Here is a 16,638-nt window from a genome sequence, read left to right on the forward strand (position 1 = left end):
TTTGTAATTTAAAACACATGTTGACCAGGCTGTCCCAAAAGCTCTGCTAAAGCTTTGGAATTCTAAGTCTTTTTTTGAGACTGTACAAAGTCTCTGCTGAAATCTGTCAGGATAACTTGGTGTCAGGGTCCAAAGGCTGGCTGTCTTGTTCTTCTGTTGAAAATCATGATTCATGTTGTTTTGTTCCTCTTTTAGGTATTAGGGCAACTGACTTTTTTGGAGCTTTCTATATGAGCAACACAACTGATGTAGAGATGGCAGGTTTGGACTGTGATAAAACAATCACCGTGGAATTCAAACATGATGATAAATTGAGTGAAGACAGTGGAGCACTCCTTCAGGTGAGGGGGGAGGCGTTGTAGAAGAAGTGAGTTGACAATTGAACTGAATTATTAGACACTTCTTCAAGGAATTGTTTGTTCTTTCTTTCTGCACCTTACCATACCCTTGACCTTTCAGCATACTTTTTCTGAGGGTGATCTAGACTGCTTCAAACTACAGTCCTATTTTCTAAGACCAGATCCCTTAATACAACTGCTGGAATTGCTGCTTTTTATCTTTCATTGACCCTGATATTTAGCATATGCTTTTAGCTTATTTTCCAAGTCTTTTACATAGTTACCTTATTTGCGTATGCATCTGAGTCTGAGCTTTTAATGAGGTATATTCTAATCCTGCCCTTCTTATTGTAGCAGGACCTCATTTCTCTGTCTCCCGGCATTTTTATCTCCTGCAGTGTGCTCTGTTGTATACAAGTTGTGCAGGACAGCGACGACTCCGCATTCACAACCTCTCCTTAAACTGCTGCACACAGCTTGCTGACCTCTATCGGAACTGTGAGACAGACACCCTCATCAACTACTTGGCTAAGTATGGTAAGGGTAAATATGGAAACAAGTATTGCAGCTTTTAACTGATGCTGAAATGCCTGTTTTGTCACCCAATGACACCTGTTTGTTCTTCTTGCTTCAAATGTCAGGTGGCAATTCTGATACTTCAGTCAGTTATGGGAAAGAGCATAAAGCTGTGATGATAGTATTGCTACTTAGGACAAGAGGTACAGATGGAGGGCGTAGGCTTATTCTTCATACAAATTCTTTTCTAAATGTTTTTTAATAACATCTTGTATTGCCAGCTGTCTGAATTCATCCTTGTATTTATTTTTGGGCTGTTTCAGTGCATTCCTTAACTATTGCAGAATGTTATTCTGGCAATAGGAAATGGTGGCACTTGTCCATAGATATGGGTTAAATATTATACTCTTATGCACTGTACCCTATTTACACTTTCTAGTTTGCAGTAAAAGCCTAGAAATCCAACAGAGATTTAGAGTTGTGTATGTTTAATGCCATTAAAATGAAAGAAAAGGTTCATTTTCAGACCATTAATGAAAGATGGCCAGTCTATAAAAGCAGGTTTTTACAGAACCTGATGCTTTCAATAATGCTAAGTATATTGTAAGTACATGGGAGATAGAGAGTTCAATATTATGTAATAAAATGGAGTGAATGAGCTTACTCAAGTTTTCAAGAGAAATATGTCATTGCTTTCCTACAAATTTGAAGCAGGAAGAATAAAGACTTCCATAAAGAATAGTTGTTTAGATTTCCTTGGTGGAAGTAATTGTTGGGGTTTTGTTGTTTGTGAGCAATCACTTGACAGCAGGCTATCTCTTTACTCTCCGTACAGCATATCGTGGAGTCCTGAGCAGTCCAGTCAAGACTGTACGAGATTCACTGATCAACCAGTGTGCCCAGATCCTAGCCTGCTATCGAAAGAACTGTGCTAGTCCCTCTTCTGCTGGCCAGGTAAACTCTGATGCTTTCACTCAAATCCCAGGCTTGGGAATTAGAAACTGATGACAGCTTCTTCCTACTTAGCCTGCTCAAAAAAGCCAATTTGTTTGCTCCGCAGAAATTTGCAAATAGAAGACTCAGGAAAGTAGAGACACTATTACAAGTAAAACTATAGTTGAGAATGGCTTCTTGTACATTTCTCTGGAGCCCAGGGAGCACTGCCTGCTTCAGGGATAGGTTTTATGTTTCTTTTGCAATCAATGATATAAGCAGACTATCACCTTTCACTCCTCACAGCTGTACCACACTTTGTTGGTTCATGCAAGCCTCATTTTGTTGAACATAAGCTTATTCAGCAAGGCAGCTGACCAACTTCTGTCTGCTTGTGACTTTTAGCTCATCCTTCCCGAATGCATGAAGCTGCTTCCTGTGTACTTGAACTGTGTGTTGAAGAGTGATGTACTTCAGCCTGGCCCAGAGGTCACAACGGATGACCGTGCCTACATCCGTCAGTTAGTGACATCCATGGATGTGGCTGAAACAAATGTTTTCTTTTATCCCAGGCTTTTGCCCCTGGTGAGTAATTCAATATATTCTTAGCACTTGGGACTTGCTGTTGTCTCATTGACTCATCTTAAGGACTGGCATTTAAATTTTAGCAAGGGAAAGTGATTTGAGAAGTATTTGGGATCTGCCATTTGTTGGGATATTTCACTTAATTTTACTCAGTGATAGACACATTACTGCATCTTGTGAATTTCTTGGGGGATACTTTTTTCCTGAGCTGTAAGCATATGATTAGTGGCAAAGACACCTTTGACCCTTTCATAGTCTTTTTTAAAAGCCCTAAAGCTTACAACTTTTTGTAGTAATTTTCAACATTGCAAGGTAACTCTATGTACAGTTCTGACTTTTCATTACCATAGTGGCTGGAATAATACTAAAAACTATGTTCCTATTTCAGGAGGTTATATTTGAATTTCAGAGTCTTTTCACAGTAGTCTTATGTTCTCTTTTGCTGTCCAAGAGTCTCTGATCTGCTTCTGCATCACTTTGAGTAAGAAAACTAAGGAAGATGCTACTTCAGTCACAACTATTGCATTCTTATGAGGCCTAGAAATGAGAAAATCATAGGCGTTTCCATAGCAGAAATTTTCAGGTCTTCGTAAGATGTTCTTGTTTTATAACCTTTATTTTACTTTGATTTTTATTTCCCTTTAAAACAGACCAAAGCAGATGTTGACAGCGATTCCTTGCCAGCAGCCATTCGGAACTCAGAGGAGCGTCTTTCCAAGGGTGACATCTACCTGCTGGAGAATGGGCTGAACATCTTTGTGTGGGTGGGAGTCAGCGTGCAGCAAAGCCTGATCCAGAACCTCTTTGGAGTGTCATCCTTCAGTCAAATTAGCAATGCCTTGGTGAGCTGGACAGTAGTATGGGAGCTAGAGTCTGTGATAGTCACTCAAAACTTAAAACAAAGAGAAGGCCCATAGAGAAAACAGTGATTCATTTTTCATAATAGGAATGAGAGAAGCACAGATGTGTGAAACTAGCAAAAATGTTGATACTTTGGGCATGTCAGGCATGTTTTTGCTTAGGTTTATTTGACAAGTCACATCATTAACAGTGAAGAGAACAGTTGATATCTAAATGGAATAATAATTGACCTTCAATTCTGATATCATGTTATATTCTCTTTTAAGTAGTTGAAGTCAAAGAGAATGTATGCTAATGGAGGTAGATGTTTCTCTGTCCTTATATAATATGACAAAACTGCTGACTTTTGTTTAACATTGCTCTACTTCACAAGACTAATGGGGATTGGATATCTTTCATTCCAGAGTACCCTGCCAGTCTTGGAAAATCCCTTTTCAAAGAAAGTACGATCTATTGTTGATATGCTTCAAGGGCAGAGATCCCGCTACATGAAGGTAAAAATATCCCCCATTTACAGCTCTAAATCCCCTTCACTCTTAGCAGAGTCAGGTCATGCCTGGTAATGCTGCAGTGCTGAACTTCTTCCCAATCTCATAAATGTGATTCAAAGTTTTCAAGAATCTGAAAATAAAATTTCACTACTTTTGGAGTTTTGTGCTTACCATAGTTCTGAAACTATTTTTTTCAGACCTATTGCAATATACTACTGTATGAACCACATATATGGTATTTTGCTTCTGTTTAGAAAGGATTGAGACTTAATGCAGCTCGGTTACAGGAGTCAAAGCACATAAGCCATATATGCTGTGATTCTGGTTTTCTTTGGGATTTTGAGCCATTTAGCTTTTTGCTCTATTTTCCCCTTGAAGAATAATTCTAATAGCCACTCACTGTTGGTTTTGTTCTTGTTTTGTTTGATTTTTTTGTAGTTGATAATTGTGAAGCAAGAAGATAAGCTGGAAATGCTGTTCAAACATTTTCTAGTGGAGGACAAGAGCCTGAGTGGCGGGGCTTCATATGTGGACTTCCTGTGTCACATGCACAAGGAGATTCGGCAGCTACTGAGCTAGAGGAGTGAGTGGTGCTAGAACTCAGCAGTGACATTTCAGTCTCCACTAATGACCTGATCAAAAGGCCCAGCGCCCTCAAAAAGGACAACATAGAAATCTGTACAATTCCATAATTTTTAATACACATTGCATAAGCAGAAATCCTTTCAACCTTTCCCAATCCCGTATGAAAGATGAAATATTTTCCTGGTGAGGGCTAAAAAAAAAAGGCCTTTGATACCAGGTCTTTTATTTGCATCTAAATTGTTTCCTGTGCTTGGCAGGAGTTCACCCCCCACCCCACCCCATGCTCGCTAATCCTGTTGTAATGAATGTAGGGTTTTTTTCAGTTCACTGTACATGATTCAACATCGGGTGAAAAAGTGATAACTCTTCAAAACTTCTGGTAGCTGCTGTGCATTTGTGTGGGTGCGTGTGCATGCTCCAAGTGTGAAGAGGATGCACAGGTGAGGAGGACAAGAGGCAGGTCAGGTGATGGGAGCTGGAGCAGCCAAACATTTTGTAACTCCTCTAAAGAGGGAAACATGATGTGTCAGAGCACAGATGTATCATGTGGCTATCTGAAACAGAAAGCCATGAAAAATGAAATGAATGGTAAGCCAGGAGGCAGCAGGGCAAATTTCTTTCCACAATCTTCCCTGTACTATAAGTTGCTGTGCAGAACTAATGGAGTAATCAATATTTAAGTAGGCAAAAATCAACAGCTTCTGAACAGTGTAGGGGTAGAGATGGTACTTCCTGTTGACATGTGTGGTGACTCCTTTCCTTCTCATTGCACAGCGCTGTATTGTCCTACTCTCAATCCATGTTCCATGACCTCTCTTGCAGAGCTTACCTGTCTGTCAGATGGTGGTGGGAACAACAGCTTCTTAACCTTAAAGAGAAAATACTTTTGAACAAGGTGATGGGGGGCTGTGTAGGAACTGGATGATAAGGAAGTGGCCATTTTTAACCATATTTTTGTGAATCATAGCAAACAAGCAGGAATTTGATTTATACTGACATGAATTTGAGATTGCTTTGTACCCTGTAATTCAAGGAAGGGGATACAAAACCTTAACATTTAGACTGTTCTGTAGTAGGTATTGCCAGTACCTGATTTCGGTTCCTGAAAGCACCTGGGCCATAGCAAAGAGTTTCATTACTGGATGTTTATACCCTCCCCATTGTATCTACTGATCAGCTTGCACAAGATCTTTTATAAGCCTGTTTGTTAAACTAAAATACCTCAGACAGATTAATCCATCCACTTTGACTGCTCTGCTGCTCCATTTTGCAAGGGTGGATGAGAAGACTCCTGTGAAGAGGGAGCTAGTGTAATCAAATTCAGAATTCTAAGGGCTTCGTTTATTCACTTTTGAAAGGGGGCTTGTATATTTTAGCTTGAACACTTAACAGGTGTTCTTTCAATACCCAGGAGTTAAGCTACCAATAGCACTAAAAGTGAAAGAAAGAATGTGGATGGATTAGAGAACATGTTATCTGGGCTTGATATTTCATAGGAAAGTCCATGTTAAGATCAGAAAAATATCTGGCTGTGGTTTTAGTTCCATATCCTGTAGCATGTATATAAATCCATTTTTCTTCTAATGCTGCTAGTTTGTCTTCCCTCCCATCACTACACAGAAAGGGGAATATGAAAATTGTAATGGAGAAACTCTTTCAAGGTGTAGTTGACAGAATTTTCAGCATTTTTGTATGAATGTGGCTGACTTTTTACTCCACATACTGCCTCCAACCAAAAAAATCTAAAGGATTTTTAATCAGAGGGGAAAAAAAGAACTTCCCAAGAATATAATGCGCAGCAACCACAGACTTCCACAAATACTAATTTCTAGTATTAATATAGGGGGGTGTGGGGATGGAAATGAAATCATGAATGAACCTTTCATTTTCTTCACTTGTTTTTCCAATGCATCTTTTAATTTGTAAAGAAATAAAAATATATTAAGATGTATTTTATGTCATTGTTAGTAAATAAACACTGCTTATTTTTCCAAACCCTGTATTTTGCGGGAGGGGGGAAATGGGAAGGGCTGAAGTGTAGCTCATTGATCCTTTATCCAATCTTCTGCTGACCAAGTTCAGTCTTTCTTTTTGATTGTTGTTGTTATTCGCACTGAATAATAAGAAATTCAACAAGACTCAACAGACAAAAGGTACTGTTTAATCTCAGTGTTACTTTATTTAGGTGATTGGGTTTTGACTTTCTGCCCTGTCTGAACTTCCATTTTGCAAAGAGATTCCCTTTTTTGCTAACACAGCTTGAGTCACTGATTGGGTGGGGGTTTTTTGGTCTACTTAGGCAAGTATTGCCCTTACCTTGTGACAATGTCAAGTTAATGACTTTTGTAGTTTTAACAGCTCAAATTTCAGAGTTAAGGGGAGCTGGGTGAATTGGTTGGTGTGGTTTTGGGTTTTTTTGTTTTTTGGGTTTTTTTTTTGTTTTGTTTGGTTTGGGGTTTTTGTTTGGTTTTGTTTGTTTGTTTTTTGGGTTTGGTTTGCTTAGGGTTTTTTGGGGGTGTTTTTTGGTTTTTTGGTTTGTTTTGCTTTGGAATTTTGTTTATTTTTTGCTTTTTTGTTTTGGTTGGGTTTTTTGTTTTCTTTTTTTTTGTTTTGCCGGGGGTGTTGCTAATTGCAAATATAAAGTTCAGAGTGAACTGGTAGTGTAACTTGGCTGGTTATAACTGACCTGTGAATATTGATGTTGTACAGTTTGCTGATAACCTTACAACAAATATGTATGAAAGCACAAGACAATCATTGCTAAATATCCAATAATACTAAATTTGCTGTAGAATATTTTTGAGATGCCTCTCCCATAGAGTGTACGTTATGTCCAGAATCTGCCACAGAGCTGGCGCGATAATGATGGGCCTTGTGGATCTTGTACATTGTGTGGAGTAAATTGTGCAGCACCTGTTCTGATGCTTGTGGAAATTGCCTTGGAGAGCCCATGTCTGGTACCTCCCCTTGCGGCCCAAGGGGAGGACTTTGTGATGCTGCTGGAGCAGGCTTGAGGAGTGTCTACACCTAACTTTTCAAGGGAAAGGAAAACTAGTCCCGATTTAACTTGTTTCTAACACAGCTAAAGAATATTTCTTTGCCTTGTGTCCATACTAACTAATGTCCTGTATTATAACTGATAATTCATAAATATTGCTTTAAAAGTTAATTTGGAGCTATTAGCAATTGTGTAACTGAGCAACTGAGTGATAATTCTAGCATATGTCTGTTGGATTTACATAGTGTAGCCCAAACCACTGTCCCATTTACAGAATGTTTTAACACCACAGGAGTTATTCAAGGTTAGTAAAGAAAAGCAGTTTTCAAGGGAGTTTTAAAACTATATTAAAAAAAACCCCAACCAAACACAAGATTTGTGTTGGTAAAAGATGTTTTCTGTTCCTTCCCTTTATAGTATTCAGCAGGAGCTAATCTGGGTGCTCTTTCTTGTAGCAGCTGACCGCTTGCTTGGTGCAGGAGCCCTGTCACTGCAGGTGCGTTCACTCGCGGCCTGCTGTGCCTCCGTGGAACGGCTCGGGTGTATCGCTGTCAGCTGCAGGTACAGCGGGGCCGCCGTTTGCACAGACGGGTGCGGGGGCGGCAGCGGCAGAGAGGTTCACAGCAGCTTCAGCCATAGTACGGTGCGGCTGGGAGGGAGCTATGCTTAGGTCACCTCGTCCGGCCGCTGCAGCAAGGCTGCACACTGCTGACCGAGCAGGGGTACGTGTCGCTGCCCCTCGCAGCCGCTCCCGCTGGGCTTAGACCGGACGAGGTGAGGGGCGGGGAAGGCGGTGCCGCTGCCGCCCAGCCCCGGGCCCTCCCGCGGCCCGTGACGGTACCGCCGGGGGCGGAGCCCGCCGCCTCTTCCTGGGGTGGGGTGGCGCGGCGGGCCCGGGGCACGGCCCGGGGGGCGGCCGGCCGGGCATGGGGGGCGCCGGGCCGCGGCGGGGGCTTGCGGGCCTGTGGGTGACGCTGGCGCTGGCCTGGGGTGCGGGGGCCGCGCTGGCCGCGGAGGGGCCGGCGGAGGGAGCGGCCGGGCCGGCGGAGCCGTGCGGGGCCGAGGGGTGGGCGCAGGACGCCGTCCCGCCGGGCGCGGCCTTCGTCGCCGCCGCGTCGTACCGCGGGCCCGGCAACAACGACACGCGGAGCAACAAGGCGCTGCCCATCCTGCTGTGGTGGAGCGGGAGCCTCTTTCCGCACTTCCCCGGCGACACGGAGCGCATCGACTGCCCGCGCGGCTCCTGCCTCGTCACCCGGAGCCGGCGGGTGGCCCGGCACCGCCGCACCAAGGCGCTCATCTTCTACGGCACCGACTTCAGGGCGTACGAGGCGCCGCTGCCCCGCCTGCCCCACCAGACCTGGGCGCTCTTCCACGAGGAGTCCCCCATGAACAACTACCTGCTCTCGCACTCGCCCGGCATCCGGCTCTTCAACTACACGGCCACCTTCCGCCGGGAGTCCGACTACCCGCTGACGCTGCAGTGGCTGCCCGGCACCGCGTACCTGCGGGCCCCGGCCGTGTCCCTGGCCGAGAAGGACGCGTGGCGGCGGAAGGGCTACGGCCCGGTGCTGTACATGCAGTCCCACTGCGACGTGCCCTCGGACAGGGACCGCTACGTGCGGGAGCTCATGAAGTACATCCAGGTAGGTGCGCTGAGGGCATGGCGAAGCTGCTGGCGGAGCTGGGAACACTCGGCTGCCCCCCTCTACCGCCTCGTTTTAATGGGGTTTGTTTGTCCTTGTTTTTAGCCAAGACACGAATCATAACGGGATGCATGCTGACTGCAAGCTGGACAGAAAAACTAGTTGTATTCCTTCCCAAAGCGTGATCTAGACTACACCGCATGTCAGTAGGTAGGCCTGATGCAGATGTTAGTTGTGGAGTTGGCCAGACTCGGGTTCAGTCAAAAGCTGGGCAAAGCCTAAATAAGCTCGGTCTTGTCGACCAAGTGCTGGAAGTTGTTGAAATCTCTGGACCTTGTAGTTAGCAAATAGGAAGACTGTCCATTTACAAGCCTCACTCCTATTGGAAAGTACTGGAGTGCAGTTAAAAGGCAGGTTGCTCCATTTTGAGAATCTGCTCCTTACCTGTGTTGTGGTAGGACCGTGTTTCTATGATGGCTTATAGTGCTTTGGCACAGCTGATGGTGAATAGCTTCATAAAGTAAAATAATGTCGTTTCTTCCAAGCAGAAGAAAAGCATACTGCATTTTTTCTCTTAAAAAGTTTGAAGGATATTAGATTGATTAAAAAAAAAAACCCGCTGTTTTTAGACTTTGCCAGAAACATCTTTTCCTAGTGGTTTCTGTTATTTCTCTTGATTATGATTCAGTTATTGTGTAAGGTCATAATGTACTGAGTAGTGAAGCAAAGACAAAAGAATTTTTAAAATAATTACTGTATTGTCGAAGTATTATGCAGGTTCCAGTTCAAGCATATTGTCTTGTGTTTTTAGTCAGTATTATTTTAGCTCCTCATACCAATTTTTCTCAGTCTAACAAATGGAAAAGTTTTGTCAGCCTGCCGATACTGGCTGGAACTATTTGTAATAACTATTTGAAAAAGCACAGGGTCTCTGTTAAGTAGACTGAAGACATTTAAATCGTTATAGAGAGAGTTGAATGCTGTTCCTTACTTGTTCTGATTTATCCAGAAGTAAATACATTTTAGGTGGCATCTGTGTGCTCCCCTTGACCCTCTGTAGTGTGGTTCAATGTTGCTTTTGAAACTCAGCACTTGGTTTCCTCTAAAATTGGTAGAACTGGGAGTCAAGGAATAGTCACAAGGGAAAGAACTTAAAGTGAAAGTGAAGCTGAATTAACGTAGCTACAAACTGATCCAGGTTAGGAATTTTACAAGAGCTACAGGGTCTGAAAACAAGTTCCAGGGAAACAAATCACTTTATAAAGATGCTCTTTGTTATTTTAGGTTGATTCCTATGGGAAGTGCTTGCATAACCGTGAGCTCCCCAGTGAGCGACTGAGAGACACTTCTACAGCCACTACAGAAGATTCTGAATTTATGACTTTTATCGCCAGATACAAGTTTCATCTGGCCTTGGAGAATGCCATATGTGATGACTACATGACAGAGAAGCTGTGGCGTCCCATGCATTTGGGTGCTGTCCCAGTGTACCGAGGCTCCCCAGCTGTGCGGGACTGGATGCCAAACAACCTCTCCATCATTCTTATAGATGATTTTGACAGCCCCCGAGAGCTGGCAAAGTATCTTGATTTCCTGGACAAGAATGGAGAGGAATATTTGAAGTATCTAGAGTATAAAAACGTTGATGGAATCAAAAACCAGTTCTTGCTGGAGAGCTTGGAGAAGCGGGAGTGGGGTGTGAATGACATGACTCTGCCCAATTACCTGAATGGCTTCGAGTGTTTCATCTGTGACAAGGAGAACACCCGAGTCAAAGAGGAGCAGGAACACAAAAAGTCTCGTGGGAAAATTCCAGCTCCCAGGCCTCACATAGCTCAGTTCAAGCACATGGGATGTCCTATGCCAACCCCTGGGTTTGGAAGTGTTGAAGACCTCTCTGAGGGAGACAGGTAATGTGCTGGTATTATACATTTTGAAGGGAGAAAAGCTTCAAATAACAGGAGCTGTAATGCTAATAATGCTTTGTACTTTAAAGGAGCTCTCGTTACATCTCCACATACATTTTATGTTCTGTCTTGTGGGTGGTGTAGGAATTCTGCTAATACTGTGTAACAGTGAGGCTGAACAAGAGGCTTGGACAGTGGTGTTAGCAATTGAAAGAGGAGTGTGAGGCACTCATAATGCTCTGTTGAAATACTCTGTGATCTCAGACAGTGTGGTTATCCTCTGTCTATTTTAGCCTCTTTGCTTGGGGCAGGGGAATGTTTTTCAGTACAGTGATGGTAAAGCAGTTGGCAGCCCTGGAGCAAAAGCAGCTCTATACCTCCTTACAAAGTACTGTGCTAAGAATGGGGTTGCCAATGTTCAGTGCAGGCCCGGTTGAGTCCTTTAGACTTCAGAGCAGAAATTAGGCTCACCCAGAATACAAGACTTAATGCTGTTTTGTGTGACAGAACTCTGGCTAGTGTTGAAGGATGCCATCCCACTTAGGAGAGGGACTGCACAGGTCAGAGAATAGAGTGTGTAGCTTCTTGTCCCCAGGGGTGTGCACAGGGATGGCAAGTATTGCTGGAATCTCCCAGGCCTGTAGTCCACTGTTAGCCATCCGTAGTGCCAGTCTGTCAGCAGGGTACTCACCACACCAGCCCTGAGCAACCACCTCTGATAGGCACAGCAGAGTGTTGGTTGCATGATCTACTCTATGCATGCACTGGTACAAAACAAGTGAGTGCTTGGGTGTTCCCAAACCTTTGGATTTTTCCACTGACAGTGTTTGAAATTGCTGTTGATAGGAGGAAGGGCTCTTGCAGTATAGTAAACTATGTGTACACTTTTTGAGGTGTGTATTGCTGTGGTAACATGCTTGTATTCCACCGGGTTTCTCAATTTTCTTTGTATTGCCTGCACCAATTTCTGGGGTTTTTGGCAATTACTTAAATACATAGAATCCACTTTATATAGGCCATTGGACAGCCTTCATAAAGATAAACAAACCCTCAGCCATAGCAGATCTTGTTCAGGTTCATAGCTGTCACCAAAGATTTCAATGTTCCAAGGTCAGTCTCACTGTAGTATTCCATTAATGACTTTTTTAAAATATTGGGAAGATCTCATGCATTTCCAGAAGGAAGCTGTCAATATACTTTATCATGGTTGATATCACTTTACAGCATTGTTAATGATTTTCTACACTAAGGGATTGAGTGCTTAGGAGTGTTAAAATTACAGTGTTAGGAGTTTAAAATTTGTTCTGTTTGAAGAAACTATGTTGAAAATGTAAATTCATCATTTTAAGTATGGTAACCCAAAACTAATTTCTGTGTAGATAAGAATCTCTAGAAATGTTTTGATTATGCTACCCATTCACCAAAGAAAAGTAAGAATTTTGTAAGTGTAGGGAGCTACTTCATCCTATGTTTGGATGCTTTTAAAAGTGGCCAAGTGAAATTAAAAGGGAAAATAAGCTTGAGGTTGTACAGGTTTTTTAGGAAATGCCTGTTTCACAAAAGTTGTGGTGTTTGCCATTAAAAAGCATTTTTCACAGTACAATTAATATTTGTATTGACTAATGGAAAAATTATGCTGTAGGTAAGGGGTTCATAATCCTTAGTTTTCTGTTGATTGACTGATTTACTGGAGCTTTTATTTAGTAATGGCTTTTCTCATTGTCCCAGTAGCAAAATGGGTTTTTTCGTTGTTGCATGCTATGCAGCACCCTACTCTGTACAAGTATTCCTACTTTTCCATCGGTTTTCTCTTGCTTGAGCATCAGGTGGCAGTAGAGCAGTACCTGTGAAGGCACACACAGAGTGGCTGCCAGTGCCACTTGCAGGCTCAGGTGCTTCCATCATTCTTCACAGGGGTCATCAGCAGGGAGTTTTGCACAGCTTGTCCATAATTCAAGCTGCAGTTTCCCCGTGGAAGTTCCTGTGTCTCAGTTATTCTCCTCGTTTGTAAGCATGAGATGTGTCTGGAAAAATTGTTCCAGGAAGCTTTTACATTCACTGCTGTTCACTTTATAAAGATATGTGTCCATAGCTTCCAAGGCAGGATCATGGGCATCTCCTGTGAAGTACAGTGGTTTCTATCTGATAAGCATCTAAGTTTTAACCATTTTTATTTGCAAAATGGAACATGATTACTTATAATTCTAAGTGGTGTGACAATAGCATAAAATTTCCATCAAAGCATTAGCTAAACATGCCCATGTTTTGTCTGAGTTTGACAGTAATGTTATTTAACAGTGTGATCAATTTAGATGGTTGCCTATTGAGCCAATCAATGGAGTGTTTTGTTACTTTAGAAAACATTGGTGTGTAAAAATGACACAGATCTAGTGGGGATACAAGTGATAGACTATATGCAACATGCAAGGTCTGACTATAAACACACACTGTGACTTGTAGTTCTGAAGCCTTCTGAACTCAGAGGACAACAAAGGAGTTTATGTTACAGCGTATTACCCAATTACAGTAAGGTTGGGCTACACATTTGCATGCTCTCTAATCCTTATTCCTAGATGTAATTTGTTTTTAGGGTTGGCAGATGTGCTGAATTGACAGGATGCTGTTGCAATTAGAATCTCTCTCTATGTAGGTGTATGTAGCTGCAGCACACTTACAACTTTAGCTGTATGTGTGGAGATGTGGTTTCTAAATCTTTACACTTGCAGCCTCACTTGTATTTGGGCTCCTGGGTTCCACACCCAAGTGAGTGTAAAGAAGAGGTCTGTAGAACAAGCAGTTGTATATGTCAGATTATAGTCAGTCACTACGATCTATGGAATTCTTAGCTGCTTTGTACAGGAAGTAGTGAGTTGCAGTGCTGCTGCTGAGTATAATATCTGTTCAGGGAATCTCCAGTTATTCTCAGTCACCCATCTTTGTGAGAGAAATGTTTGGTTTGTTTCCTTGAGAGGGGCTCGTTTTCTGAAAGTAGGATGTTTGAGAATGTAACTAACTTTCAGAAGAGTAAGTGAAAATTATTTTTCAGTTACCAAAATTTTTCATTTATGGTGGCAAAGGGAAAGAGAAGCCAGTGTGCCTTTGACAGAGGAATTGTGAAACCACCATGGTTTTGCTAAATTCCATTTTATGTTGATGTCACAGTTTATTTTTGACAAGAAAAAATGTTAACAGTGTATCAGATTTGCCAAGTGGTCACTGTAGGATGTCCCTTGCAATAGAATCCCATAATCATTCAGGATTAAAGATGGATCTGTATCTCATAGTAATAATGTTTCAGGTCTATGTAGTTGGTAGTTTCTGGTGATATGTACAGTCTGTTTGTACAGTACTGTTCAGCCTGGGATACTGATTTTTCCCAATTTACAGAATTAGAGTGAAATTATTTTCTTAAAAGAAATAGGAATAGCAGCAATTCAAAATTACTTTCAATAAAGTCTTCACTTGAATATTGGAATTCCTATTGGTGTTGTTTCCATAGAGTTCATCTGGAAGATGTTTTGTTTTTTTCTGTTCCCTGCTGCCACTTAGTCTTGGGTGTAGTACTTTATGCAAGTAGACTAATTTTCCAAACACGTGCCCTTACTCAGTGTTTTGAAAAGCAAGTAAGTCATGTTGGCAGTCCTTGAACAAAGGTTAATGAATTTAGCTGCTAAGCAATGTGATCTCACAGTGCATCCAAATGGCGCATTTTACAAATTAACCTTTTGGCAGATACTTATTTTTTAAAGCAGAAGTAAGCCTATGTCTATGATGCTTCACATTGTAATCTCTGTTAAAAGCTTTGCTTTGGGGCTTGTGTTGGTGTGCTCTGCAGAAATGTACTGTCACAGGTGATGCTGCTGACCACAGAAAGCTGATTCCCATGGGGTACAAGCTGTTTGCTTCTCTACAAAGGCAGGCACTAGGATGTGTTGTGCTTTTCTTTTGGCCTTCCTAGAGTGATGGGAGAGATCTGCTTCTGGGCAGTGCAGTCACAGTGGATTCAATGTATGGTGTACAGAGGGAAGGCAGGAGCCACTGTACTTATTTCTGTGATTTGGAGGGAGAAGAAGCAAAAAATTCTGTATATAAGTTAACAAGTATTGGTTAATTCGTATGGACGTATTATAAAGAGCAACATGTTTGGTCCTTTTTTTCCAAAATTTGTGATTTGTCTCTGGGTAGCAGAAATAATGCAGAAGAGATAAAAGATCAGCACACCTTGATAAAACACAAGTAAGAGAAGTAGTCCATGTGGTCATGAACAGGAAGAGAATTGCTGAAATTTGCAGTGATACAGTCTGTACTGTGAAAAGTTTGAGACTGAACGCGTTGAAGAAGAGACAGCCCATACTCGACCGTGTTGTTTGGAGATAAAGAATAGAATCTGTGTTGAGGTATATAATGATTTTTGTCCCTGTCATGTGTGACCTGAGTTTGTAATTGTTAAAATGGATTATCTGGGAAAAAAAGGATTCTTAGGCTGTTCTATGCATACTGGCCAGGGAAACCTACTCTCAAAACAGTATAACGACTCTGGGATGGATTTTATTTTAGTAGAAGTTTTTGTTCTCTACAATTAGTAATTTAGTCTCTATGATTAACACAGATATATGCTGATATTTCTAGAATGTTGTAAAGCTAACAGTGAACTTATATTTGCTGTAGAGAATTTTCATAGCAAGTTTCTTTAAATTACTTGGAGCACAATGGCACAGTAACAACATACTTTGTTATGATCTTCTCTGGGCCAATTTTCCTCTTAAGGGAAAGAAAAATATGGTTTCAGTGCTATAACAGCTGCACACTCATTTGTTTTTTTTAATTGTTTGTGGTGGTGTCTCTTTTTTATTTCAGTTGGAAAGAAATGTGGCTGCAGGATTATTGGCAAAGCCTTGATCAGGGTGAGGCCCTCACCACTATGATTCATCGCAATGAGTCTCATCAGGGAAGATTTTGGGACTATATGCATGAGATTTTTCTCAAGAGGACGAGGCAACACTGACCCATCCTTGGAAGAGCTTGATTTGAAAACTGCATTGACAGTTGAGACTGTGAATTCTTACCTCACTTCAAATGGTTGCCTTGAAAAAAACAAAACCAAAAAACCCTCACAGAGACAATTTTTTTGTGGTGCATGAAGTGAGTAAGTTTCTGTTATGATTGGATTTGAGCAGTGGAAATGTTAGCAACTGCTTTGAATTGAGTTTCAGCTCTGGTGTGAAGCCACTCCTGACTTGCAGGTGTCAACATGTGGGGCAAAAGAGGAATTTACTCTCCTTTTGCATTTGCTATACTTACATTGTGACTTACATTGTGTCTTACATGACTTCAGGCTCTTGCTCAAGTGCCCTAAGTTATTTCAGGGATTTTTTTAAGTCATCAAAATATTAATTGTTTTTATAAGTATTTTATCAGTCACATACTTTCTTCATTAAGATGTACTTTTAGCTGCTATTAACAAATGGCTTTTCCAGTGATGGAATTACAAAAGACACATCTGTGGAGAGCAATCGTGCCTTATGAAATTGCTGAAATAAAGTCTCTTCTCCCCAGGTAACATGCCTCAAATACTCCTTTTCAAGGTAACTGAATAACTTTGGCCAGGTCACTTACTCTCTGCCTAATTTTCCTCTTTTGCTAACTTAGCAGATGATATGTACAATGGGATAGGAGAACAAATTATTTAATTTGCAACTTTCAACAAAGTATTTCACCTCAGAAAGTGTCTTAGCTGGTACTGTGTAGAACAAAATAAAATTCATATGCTTTGGTAAA

General features: G+C 41.8%; 2 protein-coding genes across 6 annotated transcripts in view; both read left to right on the top strand.

Annotated features, from left to right (window-relative positions):
* Nucleotides 1–6,304, top strand: part of SEC24C (SEC24 homolog C, COPII component) — a 38,703-nt gene extending 32,399 nt beyond the window's left edge. For all 5 annotated transcript variants that reach the window (XM_085065533.1, XM_085065535.1, XM_085065537.1 and 2 more), the window contains 7 exons: nucleotides 196–341; nucleotides 737–875; nucleotides 1,690–1,808; nucleotides 2,193–2,372; nucleotides 3,023–3,214; nucleotides 3,638–3,727; nucleotides 4,163–6,304. In XM_085065533.1, the coding sequence (XP_084921659.1) occupies nucleotides 196–341; nucleotides 737–875; nucleotides 1,690–1,808; nucleotides 2,193–2,372; nucleotides 3,023–3,214; nucleotides 3,638–3,727; nucleotides 4,163–4,303 (1,007 nt within the window). In that variant the 3' untranslated portion in view covers nucleotides 4,304–6,304. The remainder of the gene's footprint in view (nucleotides 1–195; nucleotides 342–736; nucleotides 876–1,689; nucleotides 1,809–2,192; nucleotides 2,373–3,022; nucleotides 3,215–3,637; nucleotides 3,728–4,162) is intronic.
* Nucleotides 6,305–8,135: 1,831 nt separating this feature from the next.
* Nucleotides 8,136–16,638, top strand: POFUT4 (protein O-fucosyltransferase 4). The gene is made up of 3 exons (XM_085065541.1): nucleotides 8,136–8,953; nucleotides 10,238–10,863; nucleotides 15,718–16,638. Exons 1-3 carry the CDS (start codon nucleotides 8,234–8,236, stop codon nucleotides 15,863–15,865), a joined length of 1,494 nt encoding a protein of 497 aa, XP_084921667.1. The 5' UTR covers nucleotides 8,136–8,233; the 3' UTR covers nucleotides 15,866–16,638.

This window comes from Lichenostomus cassidix, chromosome 6 (assembly GCF_008360975.1).
Source record: "Lichenostomus cassidix isolate B80296 chromosome 6, HeHo_3.0, whole genome shotgun sequence".
NCBI lineage: Eukaryota > Metazoa > Chordata > Aves > Passeriformes > Meliphagidae > Lichenostomus > Lichenostomus cassidix.